This window comes from Charadrius vociferus, unplaced genomic scaffold (genome assembly GCF_000708025.1).
Source record: "Charadrius vociferus isolate BGI_N301 unplaced genomic scaffold, ASM70802v2 scaffold650, whole genome shotgun sequence".
In the NCBI taxonomy this organism is placed as follows: Eukaryota; Metazoa; Chordata; class Aves; order Charadriiformes; family Charadriidae; genus Charadrius; species Charadrius vociferus.
Window position 1 is genome coordinate 6,999,980 of NW_009646736.1, and position 21,538 is coordinate 7,021,517.

The window sequence follows — 21,538 nt, forward strand, 5'->3', positions numbered from 1 at the left end:
TCAATCACTTATTGCTGGCAGAGAAGCCTGAATCTAATACTCCCAGAATTACAAAGAGAATTCAACTCAAGACCAATGTATGTTACGTTTAAGCCAAAACAAAAAAAGATAGGCGAGGTAAAGAAGAGAAGGAAGAGAGTGGGGACACTCCCAGATCCACACGCTGCCCAGCACCATGTACCTAGGAGAAGTGACATACTGTGCTCTGTAGCAGTTAAAAAATATCAGTGTCAGAGCATGTATTATTACCAAAGCTGGTGTTTAAAGGAGGACTCCAGAATTAACACATCATTGAGATTAACACGAGTAACTCGCACTTTTCTTGGAATGAACTGCCTAAGCCATGCTGACAGGCCAGGCAGACCTACCAGCACATCTGTATGCAAAAATCCCCAAGAACAAGGTAGCCAAGTCAAGAAATTCTGTGACCCAGCTAAACTGTGCCTATAAATAGCATTTACTGCTTTGACTTGGCTTCTACACTAGATTGTTTCTGAAGTACGTTCAATTGGTGGCAAGTGGGTCATCCCTGCATAGCATTTCGTTGCAAGGCACAGTTGCTTGATAGGCTATTAATCTTTTTACCTGCTATTTACAAGTTATTGCTAACAAATACTACGTAAGTTTGAATGAAAACTACTCTTGAGCACAGAAGAGGAGCTTTTCAAGTGGGGAGGGAGAGGGAATGAGGGTGACAGCAAATCCAGTCCTCGATTTTATACTTTGGAAATTCAGGAACAGCTCTACATACAAATACATAAAACAGATAACAGAAGTGAGTCATGTTCAAGTTCGAGAGTTTAGTGCGTTCAAGAATCACACTTGCCTCCTGAGTTCAGGAATCGTTTTCCACTCCGGACAACAGGATACTTGTCAGCTAGCCTTTTATCTGGCCAAATTAGTCCATCTGCTGCAAACACCACTTTATGATTAGTTTCCTGAAATTTCTTTAGCAGTTCTTCAGGGCCCCCTGCAAAGATAACATCATAGCTGAAAATAAAGAAAAGATATCCATTAGATTAGTTTAATTTTAAGCTTCTGTGTTCAAAACAACAAGTGTTTGGACTATTCAAATTTCAAAAAAAAAAATCATACAGAAAGACCTTTTATTCTGAAAAATGACTCATTAAATGATGTTTATCATCATGTAAAAATCCTATACTCTTCTAGGAGAAAAACTTCAACCAGTACTATTTATCCAATACAGTTTCCCCTTCTATTTGCATTTTTTTTTTTTAAAACCTTCCACATTTTGGACATTCTTTTTCCTTCAGATTATGTCTACCTGAAATTGATTTTCACATTTCATGTATTTTGAGTGAAAAAAAATATTTTTTCCCCTTTAGAAAACTGTTTATGTGTTTAAGAACAACAACAACAAAAAAAATCAAAATATAGCAGATGAAATAGAGTAGGACTGAAAGATGATTTTGGTGACTCACTGGGAAACTCAAGATGACATTGTTCTAAAACATGATGGTACCAACTTTCTTCTGAAGTCTTCTTGAGAATGAACTTAGATATTTCTCAGTAAAGTTCAGTTGCCCCTAAACTTAAACTGTGTTGCATCTTGAAAATATATAGATTTCTCCTTCAACCTCTTTAATGTGCTGAAAACTTCAGAAGGCTCTAAACTTCACAAGCTCTATTTATGAAAAACTTCACCTGCCTTTATGTGTTCATCAGATTTGACTCCCAGCTCCTACTGAGGACAAAGACCTAAAGGTGAAGGGCTCATCTCTAAAAACAGCAGCTACCCACAGCCAAAGGTCAGCACTATCCCGAAACCGAAAGAAACACGCAAGGGTTTGGCAAAGTTCATGGAAGAATGTAGTATCACAAGCCTAGTGGTTTCTTGTTGAACCATATCTAAATCAATGCCTCTAAGAAAAAAAAAAGAAAAAAAAAAAACCACACACACAACGATCCATTAAATATGTATAAATTATTAAATTATTCAGAGTATAAGGTTCCTTTGTTTCTATTTGAAATCTACATGTAAAAGCATTAATGTGCAAACCACTTCAAGGTTCATATTACATTGCATGAAACTGTGACAGACTCTTATCGGAATCATGTCATAGATTAGGCTCTGGCTGAAGCAGAATATTTGGATTTAATGGCAGCATCTCAGCCTCACAGCTTCCTCATCCGAATGCAGGTATATTCTTATTCCACGCATTGACCTTAGCAACTGAAAATCATCAGCCCTGATATAGGGCAAAGGAATGGTACAGCTACCAAAAATCAGAAGGTCTAACCTCGACCAAGATTTTCTTCTTGCAAAGTCTTTTAGCTGGGCTAAGGAGGACAGCAGTACCCTCACCTGCACTACACAGAACTTTTTGGATTGCAGTGTATCACTCAGTAATAGTGCCAACAGATGAACCATTACTGACTTCTGGTACTTCTTTATTACAGTTCTGAAATTATTTTAAATGTCCTTTCTTCAAAGGGGATTTCATGCAATTGGCCTAAGAGGACTGAACAACAGCTGGCTTACAAATGCAAAAGAGAAGATTTCCACTGCAGAGAAAAGTATGAACCCTGGAGAGGAAGTGTTCTGTAGTCTATATAAAGTAAGTGGGTTTCCGAAAACTCTCACTGTTTTGTTTTTCTGTAATTTTGGCAGAAGAATGTAAAAAAAAAAATATTGTACATTTTGGAGCTTCCCCGGTTTTGCAAAAACTGCCTCTTTCTGCCCAAACATACAGGAATACACTTCCCTCCCTTTTCCATTCAATTGGTGTAGCTCAATTCAAAGCCAGAACGAGCCTGAAGAACAAGCGAGAAACAGGAGACAAGTTGAAGACAGACAAAAACAGAGATTTGTCTGAGGCTTTAACTTAATAGCTTATGGCAGGCTGTGCCTCTCCTCTTTGATCAGGTTAGCGCTGCTGCTGCAATGACTTACAGCTGCGGGAAGGAACCAAACACCCCTGGAACATTGCTTCCAAGGATTGTCATTCTGGAAAAGAAAGCCAAAGTTGAGCAACATGCTGGGCTAGCCACAGCCTCTGCTTGTGAAAGGAATATGCTACTTAATACAGCACAGTTTATAATACAAAGCACAGTACGGAGCTGCTAAACTGCATTATCAATTATTGTAAACTTCATACACTAATGCATATTATGCAGGAGTATGAATCCAGCACGGAACTACATTTTCCACTAATTTTCATGGCCCTCTGGCACCTCCTCCCGGGCAGGACCTCCACCAGCCTTCTGTCCTTTGCTGCCAGTCTCCCCATCAGCTGCTTTATGAGGTTCCTGCTTTTCTCTCCAGGCAACAGGAAAACTTCTAGAGTCAAACTAAAAGCTATAAATCCATCATTTGCCTTCCTTACCCGCTACGTCAGATTATGTTCAATCTATCTGGCACTCAACTCCTACTGTCAGGAAGGATTCACCTCGGGTCTACACCACTAAGACCATCACAAAATGGGTCCTTGACAGTTTATATTCTTATAATGGGTGATGCACATGACTGAATTTAAACAGGGCTTCAAAATTTGATGGGGAAGAAAAAGCGTGGATATATCTAGGAAAAAGCAGGCTACCTTGGCAAGCTAGAAAAGCTCAGATACTCTTTTATTTATTCTTCATAAATCCTTCCGATTAAGTAGAAAGCAAGAAAAAAAAAAAGAAAAAAAAAACAACCAGAAAGTTTCCACAACTCCAATCCCATTTCCTGAAGCTCCCAGATGGCAGATGCTTGGGGCTGGAATCCACCCATCCCTCCTCCCCTTTTGCAAAGCATCCTGGCTACGCACCCAGTGCCCCCAGCAACACAGGGAAATGGCGACAGTGGCTCAGGTCCTTGGAATTGAGCATGCAATTTTTGCATCCACAACTTTTACAACAAAAAGGACTTGTTGCCATTGGAGCTGCAGGTTAAGAGCTCAAAATACAAACAGGAGAGGCGTGCTAGTAATCAGCAATTCAGGTCCCGTATTTCATCTTCTTTAACTGGACTGTTCAGCCCCACAGGCATTTTGTCATTTACACGGTATCCCCACCAGGATCACACCTTAACCATTTTGAGATGTGTAGAAAATGTAATTATCCCTCACTTTCTGACAAATGTTTACAAAGAAAACAAAATAAACAAAATAAAAAACCCCAAACCAACAAGTCCCCCAAACAAACAGGAAAAAAAAAAAAACAAACCAAACTGAGAGGCTTCAAAAGTCTTCCATGATACAAATAGATGGCTGTGGGAGTTCTGGACGAACAGTCACAGCATCAACCATTTTATCCAGTCTACACTGGCCATTATCCAGTTCAATCTGAGATGGTCCAAAGTAAACCAGTAGTTAGTCCTCACAAAAACAAGCCTAGTTTAAATAGTATTCCATCTGCAGGCAAAGCATTTTGCTATCTGCACCTAGACACAAGCTGTCCACAGAAGTTCAGCCTATTTCCAGAATTGTGAGCCATATAAAAAACTGCTCAAAAAAAAAAAAAAAAGGCAAGCAGCTAAGTTTTTTTTAAGTAAACAGTTCACTAGAAATGGTTTGCCTAGTTACAGTAAGTAAACCAGACACTTCCTACTCCCCCCCCCGATTAATACTCCAAATGCTTCACAATGAATATAATGAAAAACACTTGAAAAAGAAAGGAAGTTCACTATATTTGTCTTTTTCAAAGTTAATGCTACATCGATCAACATTTAAATTGCAAACTAGGATTCCTGGAAATGAAAAAGCTCATTAGAATTAAAACATCATGCTAGAATCAGCAAACTATTTTTTTTCCTCCTATTTTGAATCAGTTCCACCAGCTTTAAATCAATATGTACTTGGGATTATGAACCTCAAGAACTTGGGAAGCCTTAAATCCTGTGATTTTTCATGGCAAGAAAGATTATGACATCTGTACTTCAACACACGTGGTCCTCTGTACTCTCTTATCCATGTCAGCACACAGCCTGCCCCTCTAGAGAATAAATGATGTTGGAGAAGAATTTGAGCTGTACCCAAATCTGATAACAAATTTGCATATTTTACCATATAGGGAGAAAATAGTGACAAATCAGGATAATAGATTTGGAAAAAAAAAAGGAAATTCAATGTAAGTAGTAAACATTTGGGAAACATACGATTCATCTAAGCGTTTAGTAAAGAACAAAATCTCTCAAATTAATCTTAAAAAGTTTCAGTTATTGCATTATCAGTAGGACAACGCCATCAACAAACATGTAATATATTTACTTACAGACACTTTATTCACTTACCAAATGCAAAACTGATCAAGTCAATAAGAAAAAAATTCAAAAACTGAACATGTACCTGCAAATTCTACATTACCTTTACTGTCAATTAAGCATACAAAGAAAATATTTGGTGTAACAAGTTTCCCTTATCAAGCTTGTTCATAATTTGGTTAAGATGATTTAGCCATTGGCTTTCTAGCTCTATCTTCAACTTATCACGAGAGGTAAAATTAAAAAAGAAAACTGAGTAGCATCTTTAAATTTGCTACCAGTTTAATAGGCTACTCCAACTTTACTGAACATTTAACTTATGCAAAACAACAAATGAACTTTCCAGTAAATACCACTGCCAGACCAGTTTCTCTCTCGTGCTGATGTCTGCTGTACAATTCCTGCTAGACTTCTAACTTGCAAAGGCGTCCCCCAAATTCTTCAGCTGTCCAATTTTAAACATTAAGTAAATTTTAAAAAGCAGGATAAAAGCTGAAAGCAAATTCTGGAGCACAGATTCCAACATGAACTGGTAACAGCAGCATGAACCCATGCACAAACCTCTCCAAGCTCGCGCTCGGTACCCCCCCCAGGCTGCCTGTCTGCAATCAAGGCTCCATGTCCCCAGTTCGAGACTTGGTCCTGTGCCTTCCTTGCAGGGATTCTTTTAGAGCTGTGACCCTACTCTTGTTAACACTAGTATGGAAGAGGTTGGCAGCTGCTGTCAGCTGGATTCTTAGCAGCTCTGATCATGTTCTTGTCACAGGAGCAAAAGAGGAGGAGGGGGGAAAAAGAGCAGAAGGAAGCAATGGAAAAAGTAGGATGTGAATACGTTTGAGCTCCCTGTTCTCTGTGACAGGGAGAAACCTATCTTGCCTCCAGTGAGGACATTCAAGCATAGTTGTGCTATGAGCTATAGTCTGGCATCTGCAGCACCGCTGTCTCTCCATCCTTCCATCTCACGTATGGCATAGGCACCAAGGGTACATCTGGCACCGAGCCTCTTGTTTCGGTTCTCTAACATGTAAAAGAAGTTCTCCTGTTAAATGCTTTCCTCAGGCCCATTTTCCAGCCTCCTCTGTATCACTGTTACTTCATGGAACAAGATCATGCTCTGGTCCCTACTGGCCACTTTATTTCTGGAGCTGCTTTTGTTCTCCCCCCCATTCCACACTCCCAGCCCACAGCCACGTCCTGCCCTCACCGCAGCTGAACAGGGAGAGGACAAATGCTTGCCTAAAAGCCTGACAGCTCCCAATAACATTTTTTTACCCCCTTGAGGCAGCAGAACTATGAACAACTCTTACATCTGTAAATCTGTTAAAAAAGTAACGATTGCTCCCACAGCAATCTACTATTTTTATGAATGGAGAAAAATGGAAGCAAGCCCTCTCAAATAAACAGCGAGGGGGAAAAGCAGCACACAACTTTCAGCATGTCACAGCAGCTACTTTTGCGTGCCTACCCAGACTAAAATTTAACGGCAACAAGCCAGGTTTGCTCACCATTCAACAAACATTATAACCAAGTCCTCTTGATCAGCATAGCTTTCTATGCCTTCCTTCAGCAGGCGAACTTTCTGCCCTCCGCCAATAGAGTTAGGCAGCTCACCACCTTTCCATTCTTCACCTTTTCCAAATACCTGGAACAAGAAAAAAAGAACACTTTTTACTAGTACCCAAAACCAAGAGGCTTTTTAAAGCAGATCCTTATTGAAAACAGATGTTAAAGCAGAAGCAACACATTAAAGCATAGCAAGCCAGCATTTCCAGCATCATAAGTTTTCCATGTCTGAAGCAGCATTCAGCACAATGACATCACTGCAGAAACACGAGAGAGACATTTCTTAACCAAATAAGAATCGAGCAACTGCCTGTTACCAACATTTATTCAAATGTGTCTCCTTCAGAAAAAAAGAAAAAGGCGGCAGCTACTAATTGTTTCAAAACTTGTATTAGGAAAAACATTCTGAAGGAGACTTTTAAAAGTCAATATAATCACTTTAGGAATAGGAAGTGTGAGAGACCTTGGTGGATCAGGATACTACTAATACAAATTGCAAGCTGCAGTTTTTCTGAAATCCCTCCAGAACACTTTTGTACAAGGAAAGGATAGGTGGCTGCTAAAATCAGCTAAACAAAATTCCTCCCTAGCCAAGTGCTATAGCAAATCATACCTCAAAAAACAGAAGACACCCTTACACTTTTTGTGGGTTTTGAGCATAAGGTTTTTGGAACTTCTAAAACTTGGAAGAGCTACATTGCACGATGTCTTGGACAAATCTGCAAAGCTAATAGATATATCCAGAGCTCAGGCTTCTTGGGTGCTTTAGTACAGCACTATCATATTAGGAAAGGTTCTCTCGGTCTTCCAAGTTCAGTGGCAGAAGTCAAACTTCAGAATCCAAATAATTTCCTATTTATAGTGTAGGCACTGTGGTAAGCAAGCAGAGAAATTTCATAACACCATCTGAATTCCTGGATTTTCTCTTGCAGAACCAATTTGTGGGGAAAGTTTAGAAGAAGGTTAATGGTCTCCCTTTTTCCCAAGGTCATGTGAAGGCCAACCTCAGTACATGGCATACAGAGAAGTGGAACAAGGCAGAAAAGGCTGGTAGAAACGTTTTGTCCTCCCAAAGAATTACAGGTTCTTGGAAAACACAGTGAAACTTTCAGTTGTGACCCACCCTCCTTCCCTGCAGCAGGGATCCAGCCTTGTCTAAGAAGGAAGGAGACATCCAAAGCCCTCAGAGTGCAGCACAGCTTCCAGAAGTATTCATGCAAACAACATTAGCCGCACTGAAAAGTGAGGCTATATGATAAATCATGACAGAATCTGTAAGTGACCGAGAACCCTGATCACAATAGCTACTAATCTGCAGAGCAGTTCCTAAGGCAGTGGAAGAACCATCGGTTAAGTAACAGGGACAGCAGTGGGGCCATGTGCAAGTGCCCTACCCGCCCCCCAGCTCTGTAATTGTTTTACTTTGCCCCAGCATGCAAAGAAGCTAATGCAACTTCAGTTACTTTTGCATTGTTTCTGTCCTAAAGGCTGCATAGTATGAATATTTGGTATGAAAACACACAATACCTTGACTGTGTAGTTGAAGTGCTTTGCAGTTCGCATGAAACGGTGAAAGCCATCGGTTTCTTTAGTTGCTACAGTAAAAACTAGTAGTTTATCTGAGGGAGAAAAAGGAGGAACGTGTATTAATAACAAAAAAATGCACTGAACAGCACTGGATCAGGGGGTTTATGACTTGCCCGCATCTCATTCAAAGAGGAGGCAAATACACTGTCATATTATAGGCATGAGACATTATCAAACAAGAACTGCTATGGAGAAGGGTGCTGTATTTAAAATTACCCTCAGGAAGAGGAAGGAAAGAAATCTATCTACTCTATAAACAACTAGCTCAAGACATGAAAACAAAGCTAGCATGAGTACTAGACAGGAAGGAATCTTCAAAACAAAAATAACTTGTTTACTTTTCAGTCAGAGCTAATCCTACAACCTCTTATCACAGGACTGGATGGTACCAGAGAACTTCACTCAACTTCAGTAACTCCCCTGAAAGCAAGCAGTTCATATTCCTCGTGAAAACAGGGCGAAAAAAAAAAACCAAACATGGAAAACGGTCCCCCGACAGTGCTTTTAAGTCCTTGGGCAGAGACAAAAGAGTAAGGTTGGGTTTTTTTTATTCAGAGCCTCTGTAAATTATAGCAGTGCTAATTTTGCCCTCTTACTGCATGCAGGCAAATGACCGTGCAACCAATTTCCTTTTCATATCCCAGGGTTTTCGACATAGTTCAAACAAGGCCATGAATTCCCACTAAACAGCTTCCCAATTAAACTACTGAACAACATTCAGCACCCTATGCAATGTGCTGTATAATCAAGGTACATAATTCAAAGCTATGAGAAAGACAGTACCCTTATCCAACCTCAAATATTTAATCAGACCAGCCTGGATCTCAGAGCACATTGCAGTTTCCCAATTTGGTCTGAGTTCAAGCAACAGCTGCCCTCTGAACAGAGCCCATGAGATCAATCATTACAAGAAAGTAAAATTAATAGACTCTAATGAGCATTCCAGACACAGTGCCTGTTGTTGCTTCACTTTCCCAAAAGACATCCTCTGGGTTTATCTTTACCAGCACAGTAACATGCGCTAGAAGTGGCTGCTGTGAAAATTATTCCTATTAACCCTTCAGCCTTGTCCACCACCACAGACTTAGCAGCCCTCAGACACCCAAGATGTCATCCTGAGTGTATTCAAATAAATCACTGCTTGCCATTTTGTTTTATTTGACACCAGCGAAATTAACACACAGGGTCATGATCCGCTTCCCACTTTATAGAAGAAATGCACCTTGCAAGTTACTCGTGTGATGCTCTGCAGCCAAGTGCCAGGATACTTCAAGTGTACCTCTGCTCAGTCAAGCAAAAATACCTGTAGGAGCACAGACAGAGTTTGCAGAGCAACATAAAAACCACATGTTCTAATGAAATTCAAATCTGTCTAAAATAGCCACAGCAGGCAAACTACAGAGACTAGTCTCAGGAGCCAGATATTTTTTTCCACTGACATAGGGCTTAGATTCAGCAGTAGTCAACTGGTCGCTTCCAAGAACACTCCTACCAAGTCAGACAGTGGTCTGGCAAGTCCATCCTCAATGGCAGCTATGACTGTGTACATGACAGAGCAAGGATAACATAAGCATATATGATGCTTCCTCTGCTTTTTGTACCAGTCTGTTTATGGGTTTTCCTGACCTGGGTAGGGTTTCCACATATTCCGAAACACTCCGTCCACTTCGTGATGTTGCTCTCACCCAGTCACTCCTTGAACTGATGTAACCCTCAAGCAGTGACAGCACCGTATGCGCATTACCTACTCCACAAAAAAGATTCCTCTGTGCCTTGAGCAGGGCTCCTCCAGTTTTTATCTCACACAGGCCAAGTTCTTCAAGTACAGACAACGTTTCTACCCAGCTCCCTCACCACACACAATTGCAGATTTCTCTCACATTCTTGCCACAGCGGTTTTGGGGGGGTTTGGTATTTTGTTTTGGCTCCTTTTGGCCAACAGTCCTAGTGACTATTTTAACTACTGGCTCTTACTGAACCAGACTGACACTCCTGCAATACAATACACAGCAAAGAAGAAACTGGAAATAATTGCAATGCTTCAATCAACTCAACTGGAACACCCAAAATTTTTGGGAAGACAGTTTTAGAAAATCAGTTGCTCCATCTTTTTCCTTACTTAAGTGCTAGCAGTCTTCAGAAGAATCAGAAGAAAACCCCACGAGTACGTTTCAGAAGGGCAGGAGGATCTCCACAGAGGATTCCAGTGCAACGCGTTCACAGACGCACTGACTCACAGATAGACATAAACACAGCAATAATGGTTCAGCACCTTCAAAATCATTTATTCTAAAGGTCATGCAATCTAAAGTAATTCTACAGAAGTTGCCACAGAATGAATAAAGGACATGATATCTTAGACTATGACTAAAACAGAACCAAAGACAGAGGATCTGATTTTTCTCTATGGAATACATTAAGTTATGATTAATTTTTTGTTCAAGCACTGCATTTTCAAATCAGAGGGAACTGGAAAAATGTGATCATACCAGGCTGCACCATCAAGCCAAGTGAATTCATTATTGAAAGTCTCCTAGGTGACCAGTCACGCGCTGACTATAACCATGGAATTTGGTTTGGGGTAGATATATTTCACACCTACCCCTTCCTGAGAAATGCTAACAGCAAGGATTGCAAAAATCTGTACTTGACAACATGATGTAAATGACAAAATGTGGAATGCATCAGATTCCTCCCATAGTCACTAAGTTAAAGAAAGTATTAAATCAACGTACAAGTACAGTTTGGCAAGCAAAAAATAATCTACTATTCTTTATGGGATAATGTGACTCTTTTAATGGAACCCACAGTAATTCCACCTACGCATTGCTCATCTATGTCAAGATTCACTATGGAGCCTGGTATGTTACTTGACTTTTGTAGAATAGGAAGAAAGAATGATGTGCCAAATCATAAGGGATTTCGACCTGAGCTATATAAAACGGAGAAAGCTGAGCAGACAAATAATGCAGTTTATATTGACATGAAACTGCAAGTGAACCTGTATTACACTCACAGCCAATGAAGCAATCCGAGTAGGCTGAGTCAGGTTTGCAAGCAGTCACAGAACAAACAGGAAGCTATTTTTATAAAGGTATTATTCACATTGGAAAAGTTTTCTTTTTAGCATACTTGCCAATGGTCAATTTTTTAAAATTACAGATCAAGAGGTTTTAAAAGGCTTTATTTCCATGCCTCTGCCGCACCACAGAATTTTAGGTGCACATGGTACTTAAATAATTTTTAAGTGCAGCCGAAATGTAATTATAGCATTTAGAGTCCATTTAGAATTAGAGTTTCTTTATAGACTTTTTAGTCTTTGTTGTTTGTTGTTGGTTGGTTTTGTTTGGGTTGTTAGTTTGTTTGGGGTTGGTTTTTTGTTTTTTTTTTTTGGGGGGGGGCGTTGCTTGGGTTTGTTTTGTGGATTTTTTTTTTTTTAATAAGTAATCTGTCTGACCAAAGACCAGAGCAGCATGCTTCTATTCTGTCTATAGCCTGTATGGAGCCACAACGCAGAGCGCATACAATGACAGTTACCTTGTCACATTATAGAGGGTATTATTAACCAAATGAGGGAAGCAGCACTCTTCTAGCTAGCAAGACGTTACAAAAATATTAATGTAATTCCTGTAAGCTCCTGTGACTTTATTTAGATGTGAGTGACAGCTTACACTAGTTTTACTGGCAGAGATCCACTAAGCATAGCATGGGAGATACTTGTTTCTTCCGGTGAAAGCGAGTAAAGAGAACGCTTCTGACCACCAAATACTTCTGCTAATTTTTTTAACCTTTTAATTTCATTGACTTTGAAAAAAATCTATTCTTTGTTTGCTACATTTAGGTATAACAACCCCTCAGAACACTTGTTCCATTTGTGTCGAGTAACACAAATCCAAAGTGACTTTCATGAACTCACAAGAGTGTAAATGTGCAAGTACAACACAGACCTCAGGGGGACAAGTTTATCCAAGTGCGATTTCCATTTCAGGATGTGCTCGGCTACATCTATTTTAGCTGCAGCTACCCACAGTGTCCCTGCTGCGCGGAGCAGGTTTGGTGCCACAAAGAGCCCCGCCAGCGAGAGGTTCAGTGCAGCCCCAGAGCCCTTACCGCGGGCTGTCGCACTGAGAAGCTGAGCGAGTGGCCCAGAGTCCCCAGCAGCACCGCTGTGCCAGCTCCAGGGCTCCAGCTGTGCAATGAAGACCTAGGCGTAGCCACGGAAAGCTGTCTGCAATTACTCAGACCCCAAGTTACCACTGTGGCCCGGTACTCCCCAGCAAGCAAGCCGCAAAATTCTCAGCCTTCGCAAGAACCCCACGATGAATTCTAGCTGCTGCAACACTGTTCCTGCTTCACCGTCCACTTTGGCACAGACCCCTGCCCTGCCCTCCACCCAGGCGCCCACCCTAAGGAGCTCCGCTGTATGCTCTTACATACAGACTTGAGCCATCCAGTTTCTTAAATCTGACTATCCCACTCACCCGAGGGGATGAATACACACTCTCAGTGATATTTTCCAACACACAGTAACAGCATCCTCAAAATGCAAACATATATGAAACCAAGAACACAGCAGGCGGTCACAGCCCTCCACACTTGCAGGGTACTGGGACGCCACGGAGGGTGCGGGCTGCCTGGCAGGACTGGGCTCCCCCGGCAGGCAGCTGGCCAGAGGCAGCTTGGCACTCACTGGAGGGGATTACCAAGCCTGGCATTTATTTCCACAAGTCAAGTCAGTTTGTGTAAAAAGGAAATGCAAATCCCATACTGAAGTTCAACGGGAAGGCATGAAAAAAAAAAAAAAAAAAAAAAAAAGGATCTCTGAAGAGCTTCATGCCCGGTAGGAGGGTGCTGAAGTTACTAGAGTGCAATTATACCAGTCAGCTTTCTGATAGTTACGTTCACAAAACAGCTGTTCTGTTTTGAAAACAAGTCTGAGAGAGCAGCGTTTGGCCAAGAATAGTATATCCAGTGACAAACAGAATTCATTTGTACATGTAAGTTAGGAAACCTTTTAGCACTCAAGTTGTGAAAGACAACACTGCACGTAGAGCACACACAATGTATTAGGAAATCCAAGGAAGGTTTATAAAAACATCTCACTCTTACTTAATCTTTTGTAGTGCTACCATCAGGGACCTGACTCCATCATAAATATTTATTTCTAGAAATCAGAACTATAAATAAGAGCCTTTGTCTTCAGTGAATTGCCTGGCGAGGTCTCCGCCAGGAATTGCCACGGCAGGACTGCTTTAAGTAGCCCTGACCTCTCTCCTTGTACCTTGGCAAGGAAGTACGCAAGGAACTGCACTCATTCCTCACACACCCACACGGTTCTTATTTATCTTGAATGAACATCGACAGAGATTACTACATAGTTTCTACCAAGGGTTGCGGGCACTGGTACAGTAGCTTCAGAGCAGCCAAAACTGAGAATATTGCTCACAGCCACACAGGAGCTGACATTTAGTTCTCGGATTTAAGTACTATGGACTTGTCTGGAGCAGGAGTGAGCCATAAGGTCAAAGGAGACAACCGTGCCTGGTAACACGCTACTAAAGTCTCACTATATCTTTAAAACTAGTGTCTTATAATGGTAAACAAATGATGTTTGGTTCCTGGAATGTGATTTTATCCATGTTCTAGTATCTACATAAAACAGTCTACTTTCTCGTTTACAGACTACATGTCACCCAAAACTGCTCAACAGAGTAACAACTGTGCATCAATCCCTCCATTAAATGATCAAAGAGACGTACAGTTTCAAAATAAATCATCAAAGGTTTCCAGCAAGCAAATAAACAAGTTGCTAGAGATCATGGAAAAAGCTAGGGAGCTGGAGACATACTAGGAATGCCTCCACAGATTTTAAAAAAAAAAAAAAATTAAAATACATACACACTGTCAAAGAAAGGTCAGGTCTGGCAGAGATCTGCATGACCTTAATCTAAGGCACAGGCTGGGCAGGTACCTGGAATAGAAGATGCACAAGATGGATATCTGGAATAGGCACACGGATGCACCTGAGCCCATTAATTAAGCTATGTAATTGTGCCTATTATTATGTCTCCTGCATCTCTGGAGATGTGGAAGACCAACAGGGTACAGTTTCCCATTAAAAAAAAAAAAAAACACAAAACAAACACACAAAAAAAAACCCCAACCAACCAACCCACAGACTGGATTTAGCTTGCCTTTACACCACATAAGAGCACACTTCATCATTGGAGAGACACACTAAAGCACAACACAATGGAAAAAAGTACTTTCAGCCTGGATTCCTCCTGTCACACTTCAAGAGCACGGTAATAAGGAATGTTCAAAAGTAAGCTGAACTGAGAAGTGGTTGTCAGAATGACTAAACAACCCCAATTAACTGCAGACTTCTGATTGCATTTCCGCTATTATTTGTTGTTTCCACAGATTAACTGTTAAAAGAAAAAAAAGAAAATCAAAGGGGAAAAAAAACTTGTTTGTTTTTAGATTAAAGTTTCCAGTATGCCTGTGAATTGCCAAGGCAGGCAACCTACTCCATGTCTAATTATCTCAAATCTTTGAGTTCAGACTTGGCCATGCCACTTTCCCTTCCAACTTCCGTACTCAGCCAGTAACAAGAAAGTGAGCTAGAAGAATCGTCCTCAATAAGTTCATAGAGTCATAGAATGATTTATGTTGGAAAGGACCTTAAAGAGCATGTAGTTCCAGCCCTCCTACCATGGGCAGGGACACCCCCCATTAGACCAGGTTGCTCAACGCCCCATCCAACCTGGCCTTGAATACCTCTAGGGATGAGACAGCCACAACTTCCCTGGGCAACCTGGGCCAGTGCCTCACCATCCTTATAAAGAAAAATTTCTTCCTGATATCTAATCAAAATCTTCCCTCTTCTAGTTTAAAGCCATTACCCCCCCGTCCTATCAGTACGGGCCCTTGCAAAGAGTCCCTCTCCAGCTTTCTTGTAGGCCCCCTTCAGATACAGGAAGGCTGCTATAAGGTCTCCCCAGAGCCTTCTCTTCTTCAGGCTGAACAACCCCAACTCTCTCAGCCTGTCCTTATAGGAGAGGTGCTCCACCCCTCTCTATTTTCCTTCCTTACACACCTCCACTAACCACATTCTCCATCAGCAAAATCCATGTTCTGAGACTTTTACAGTAGTCTGAGTAAGAAACAGAATGTAATTAGCAGTTTCCTTGACCTTCCCATCCACTCTGTTCCCCTAAAACGAAAATATTTCTGTGCCTGAAGGAGAAATAGCAGTCCTCGGCTCTGCCTTCAGCATAGGTGCTTGCACACCAGAAGCGCCTGGTGGGTGCTTTCCAGCATGTCACCAGCCCGGTTTGGAGAACACACCATTTTAATATCATTGCCCTAATAAGCCTATTGAGTACAACATGTTTGAGTTCACAAATATAAAAGGATAATAGCACAGGTTGAGCTGTGTGCGGGTCAGCTCAGAGTATGTGAAGGCATGATCCATAACTGGGATTCAATATCTAGAGTTTCTCATAACTTCATGATAAAACTGGTAAATTTTGGAAGAATAAAACTTTAAACGCTATTTGGGAATACAGTGTTGCTATACAACTAACATACCCTGTAATTTCTCTAACAGATAACTTATATTTCTGGAAGATATCCTGAAAAATGTAAAATACACTACAGTATCTTCTGAACAAGACAAAACTTACCAAGATCCAAAAAAAATGGCTGATATAAAGCCTGTTGGGAAAGATCTTATAAATAAGCTCAATTGCTGTTTCCTCCATAAAACTGAATAACCTAAGTCTGAATTCCCAATTAATTGCAAAACTGTGAAAGAGCTTTTTAAAGAGAATGCAGCACAAGGTTTAAGCCCACAATAGTAAAGAAATTATTCAAAAACTGAAATGGATCATCGGTCTACCCAATACTGTACAGAGTCAATACAGTCATGATAACCAATTCTCTTCCTACACAGTGTTGATAACTTTACTAAAACCAGTTCTTCCATATGCTTCCGAGCGATGTTGAAGCTCTGGAGATAGCTAAAGGGTCACCAATGGTGCCAAAAGCAACTTCCCTTCCCCATTTATACGGACTTGGGCTGTATGTTCAAAACCCAAAGAACTGTTAAGACAACTAAAAAGTTGAAATATCAAAGAGCACTTTCAAAACCCAGATTTTTAGCACAACACCATCTTCCACTTATCACTCAAGAAGGCAATATTTGACTTCTCAAAAGGATAATTGATTAATTGATTTTCTTCCCTATAAATAGGAGTTATAGCCTAAACTTAAGATTCTCCATCAAATAAAGCTTTTGAAAATCCACATATCTGGAAAGATGTCAAACAGCCGGAGACAGGAGAAACCCATCATATGCAATGTAACCATGATTATAAGTTATACCTACATACATATACTTGGCTAATGCAATCCAGCAGCAAAGATGATCTTAAGTACACAACATGAAAAACACAAACTGTAAACATATATAAACTGACACTGGGTAGATATATGACGTACATATGGTCAAAGAAAGTAGTAAGACAACAGAAGAATTTCTGGTCAAATGAAACTTTTGGCCTAAAGAAGAAAAAGACAGAGCCATCCAACAGCTGTTTATTTTCCCCCAGGATTCTTCAGAAACATGATAATGTGCTAAAACAGCAAACATGGTCATGTTCTTTTCTCAGGAAAGAAATTTGCGTTACACTCCAGGAGGGGGAAAGATGACCGGTGCATAAACAATACTACTTCATATTTGGAAGTACTGAGGTTTGGGGTTTTTTTATCTGATCTTTATATTACACAGTCAACTTCTGCCCCACACAGAACACTTTGCTGCATGCCTCCACTCATCCCACAGCTTACTGCTTCCCAGAGAGGCAAACTGGTTTCAAAGTCCCATTAACTGTAGCTATGATCACCTTCTAGGATTGGATCCTTTGCAATTTAATAGCATGGTTGGATCGTTGGTTAAAAATATCCAAGGAGGGGAGACAAAATATGCTTGAAAAACTCATGAAAGCTTGGAAAGTGATAGGATTTAAAATAAAAGATTAAATTAGAATTAACAGATAGTGAGCTAACTGATTTCCTATACAAATATATTCTTGTGTGAGAGAGACGGATTACTAAGAAGCAATGTTTCAAATAAATCTTAAAGACCAGATTTTGAAGAAGCAGACCTTCCTGTACTGATCTCTTCTGAAAGTTTGGTCTGTTTTCCTCTGTATCACAATCCTCCTGTTCATCACTACATTTCAATACATACATGTCTTACTGCAAAATATAAACATCAGCACAAACACCATTTATGTAATTTCCAAAAAAGAACAAGATTCTTCTTAGCTAGCTATTAGCAGACTTCTACCTTCTCCACTTTAAACCAGATATATTAAACTAAAGCAAAGTAAATAGAAGTCTGTCTTTTGATGTATAAGCATAGTTATTGCAGAACTAATGTAGGCACACCTCTGCTACCACCTGATCCTCAAAATAGTTCAACCTACAGGAAAAAAAAAAAATACTGCTGTCTTTAAAGTGTTGCAAACAGTTTATGACCACAACTGGCATTTATAGTTATCGGAGATCACTCAACACATGGGCTGTCTGTGGATGATCCTTGCTGTGCTCTTCCAGATGATTTGTAGACCTTGTTAAAGTTGCACAGCAATAGCTATTGGTATCAAAACTCTCAACCCTGTCCCAAGCCATGGAACGGAACTAGTAAAGGCAGGAAGTTTTCAGAAGCTGACTAGAGAAAGAAATATAGAATGTATAATTTCCCAGTTTCAGTTACTTCTGAATAGCTGAGACTGGTGCAACTTCCTCAGCCACAGTAAGTGTTGCCTGTTACAGGGTTCTCCTTCTCACGTGTTTTAAAGGAACAAAGAAGCTGGGTTAGCAGAAATGTGTGCTTATATTAAGCAAGAGCTGTTTTGAATTTTCTGATAATATAGAATTTATGCTAGATTAGCACTTGCCGTCCACACAGCCCCTGGACGGGACACTAATTATTTTCTTTTTTTTTCCCCTTTTCTTTCTTTCCTACTAACTGAATCCAAACTGAAGTTTTCCAAGACTTAGAAAGAGCCTTAGCATTCAGGAGTCCCATTATTGTTAAATGCCATCTGCAATCTAAATCCATTTATGAAGAGGTGAACAGTGCAGTAGCAACTGTGCATTTGAGAAACTACAGTTTGTTATGAAAATACTGCAAGATTTCTCATGCAAAGAAATTCCTTGTGCTTTAATTCACAATCCACAGGGGTGTGAACAGGCATTTCCCTCTTCCATGTGTACTGACTCAAACAGCGAGCCTGCTGAGCTGCTGCTTACTGACTGTCTTTTATCATATCATTTCTGATGCCACATAGATACAGCATCTAAAATGTTCACATGGAAACGATCAACTGTTCTAAACTGGCTGAATAGAGCCAGTTCTAAACAAACTAAATAAAAAACCACCACCCACAGACTATATCTCTGTAACTATTTTTCTGCATATGCATATATACGTACACAAACTTTCAGACAAAGATCAGCAGTTACTCCCAATATTAACACACAACTGATTTCAGAAAGCATTTGAAAGCTGATCCTGCTGATCTCAGCTCTTAATTTACTTTCTTTTAATGTAGTAGTATTGAATATACAGTCAACAAGCGCTCATTAAGACCTGTATGTGCACTCATCAATCACCCGCGTCAGTCCTGGCTGCAGCGCTGGCCGGTGCTCAGGCCCACGCTCATTCTAATGCAAGACTTCCTCGCTTTGATAGCTGAACAAAACCAGACACAAGCAGCAGTAGTCAAGGGTTTTTCCATCAGCTTCAGTGGACTTGGATGAGACCTTGTTTACTGCATCAGTCATTCTGTAGTAAAGCAACGACACGACACGTTCCTTAGTTCCCAGATAAGAAAAAAAATTCAAATCAACTGTTTGTAAATGACATCATTGCCATGCACCAAGCAACTCCTCCAACAGGAGCTGCCCAGCTTCCTGACAGGCAGGGAACGGATCAGGTTACAGCTGTTTATTAGTGCCCAGATAGCAATCAAACCACAAAAATCTTCTTGCGAGTGGGAGCGGATGGAGTCATGGCACAGGCTGGATGTTGCCTGAACATGCCAATTGGATGGCCCTGCTATAAACTGTCATCGGGGCTCTGCAGCTGAGCGCGGGGGACAATTAACATCAGCTGTCTAAGTGAGAAAGTTTACTCAGCTTCTGCCTTTTAGTAGCTTTGCCTTCTCTGTCTCTCTCATAAATATGTATCTAGAGAAGAGCATGCTTCTTCTTAAGCTGTTGTTTAGCAAATCCAGCTGTTTAAACAGAAGCAGTCACACACAGCATCAGGCACTGTTAAAGTCCGTTTTCTGACAGCTAATCAATCCATCAATGAAACTCAGCAGTCAAGACTTGCAATAACAGTTTCTCCTTAGACTAGTCTTCGCTTAAAAAAGGAGAAATTAGAGCTGGAACTGGAGCCGCCCTGAAAATGCGTAACCGTCCTTCATGCCCGCCCCATGGTTCATGTCGACAGCGGACGCTACCACCCCGTTTAGTCAGTTCTTCTGAAAAAGCTGCCCTACAGCTTCACATCTGGCCCTCTGTCCAGATACTGGACATGTAAAATTCTCCAAACAGAAACACAGGCCACGCAACCCTGAAAGGGAGAAAACAACGTACTTTTCAAAGATCCCTCTTCTGTGTGAGCAAGCAACTTAAACTCCACACTTGCGAGACACAGGTAGCGCACTGCCTCGAACAACTCAGCCCTTCAAATCATGAAATAGCCTGAAAATAGCACTTCTGGCACAAGACATCATGACACGTCGTGTACTATGTATATTTCAAGATGCTTTTCAAATCAAAGCCCTGGGCCAGCAACCTCAGTTATTAAGTTTACGAACCTGGTTCTGCTCTCACACCAACATATGTACAATTGTTTTACAGTGATGTAAAACAGAATTAGTAAACTGCTTACAAGGAGAGCCCAAGGAAACACTTTGCTGTATTTTTCAGGTAAGTTTTTTTCAGGTGACTTTTCACCTGTAAGTTTCAGGTGAACTACAAGACTAAAGGTAAACAATCCATTTTTACTTTAGTGCAAAAAAAAAAAAAAAGTTACAAAAGCAATTCTGTCAGATACTGATTATTTTCTGCACGATTTCAGCAAGAACCCCTAAGGGGCTCATTCAGTACATTAACACTTAGACCCACATGTACAGAATTAACTCTCAGAGAAATGGCATTTAAATGCCAAACCTATTTTTGTTTAACATTTTTCTGCCTTTTTCCCTTACAGTTTATTTGCATTAATTACAAATACTGCATATGTCAGCTTTAAAAACATACTTGCAGTTACATTGCAAGAATCAGTACTACCATCAAAAAGGATTCAATAAATTTGCAACTTGTCTAAGAAGGAACCCTGGAACACTTTCAAAGGGCAGACCATAAGAACTGGTAAGACAACCACTAATATATAGGGGGTTCTTCAGAACAGTCCTATAAAATTGAAAGCGGTGTTTTAAGCCAAGGCAGAGTTCTACTGTTTAGCCTTAAACTATTAAGGATTTATCTGCAATTACTTTGTACTCCATTACAAAAATAGTCATGTATTTTAAAAGAAATTATACAGTAATCCAGTTTCTTTAATTTTGGTTCAAGCAGAAACAGAATGAAATGATCAAATATGTCAACTCTAATTTGTCAATAATCTAAATATTTCAACAATTAGTAGGTAGCTAGGTTTCTGCAGTCTCAGTGCTCACTTGGAACCAATATCATTAAAATATTATATAACAGAAGGCACACAGACATGCACATACACTGAGAACACGAAGAAGCCAGGTTACTCTGATCACCAAATAAAAGACTCACTCTGTTTCTTGGGTGGACTTGTCATTTGTTAGTTTTACCTTCTACTACAAATTGTAAAATAAATTCTAGCTCCTGGAAAAAGAGATACCTGGGATGAAACAGTGACTTTATATATTTAGTCTCCTTGCGACCAGTATAATCCGTATTTTGAAAACTGAATTCACCTTAAGGAAACACTCCTGAAGTAGTTTAACTAAACCACCTAAAGCCACTTGTGGTGTCAGGCTGTGCTTGCAAGCACATATTCCTTGATGACTAAGTGTCATTTATTCTCTAGAGCTACAACATTCCCACACATACATACACATT

At 40.3% G+C, this 21,538-nt stretch overlaps 1 protein-coding gene across 1 annotated transcript in view; it reads right to left on the reverse strand.

Annotated features, from left to right (window-relative positions):
* PLOD2 (procollagen-lysine, 2-oxoglutarate 5-dioxygenase 2) overlaps window positions 1–21,538 on the reverse strand; it is a 59,010-nt gene that overhangs the window by 32,232 nt on the left and 5,240 nt on the right. The window contains exons 2-4 of the mRNA XM_009890407.1: window positions 8,297–8,388; window positions 6,712–6,848; window positions 827–990 (exon numbers count right to left, since the gene is read on the reverse strand). Of these exons, the coding sequence (XP_009888709.1) occupies window positions 827–990; window positions 6,712–6,848; window positions 8,297–8,388 (393 nt within the window). The remainder of the gene's footprint in view (window positions 1–826; window positions 991–6,711; window positions 6,849–8,296; window positions 8,389–21,538) is intronic.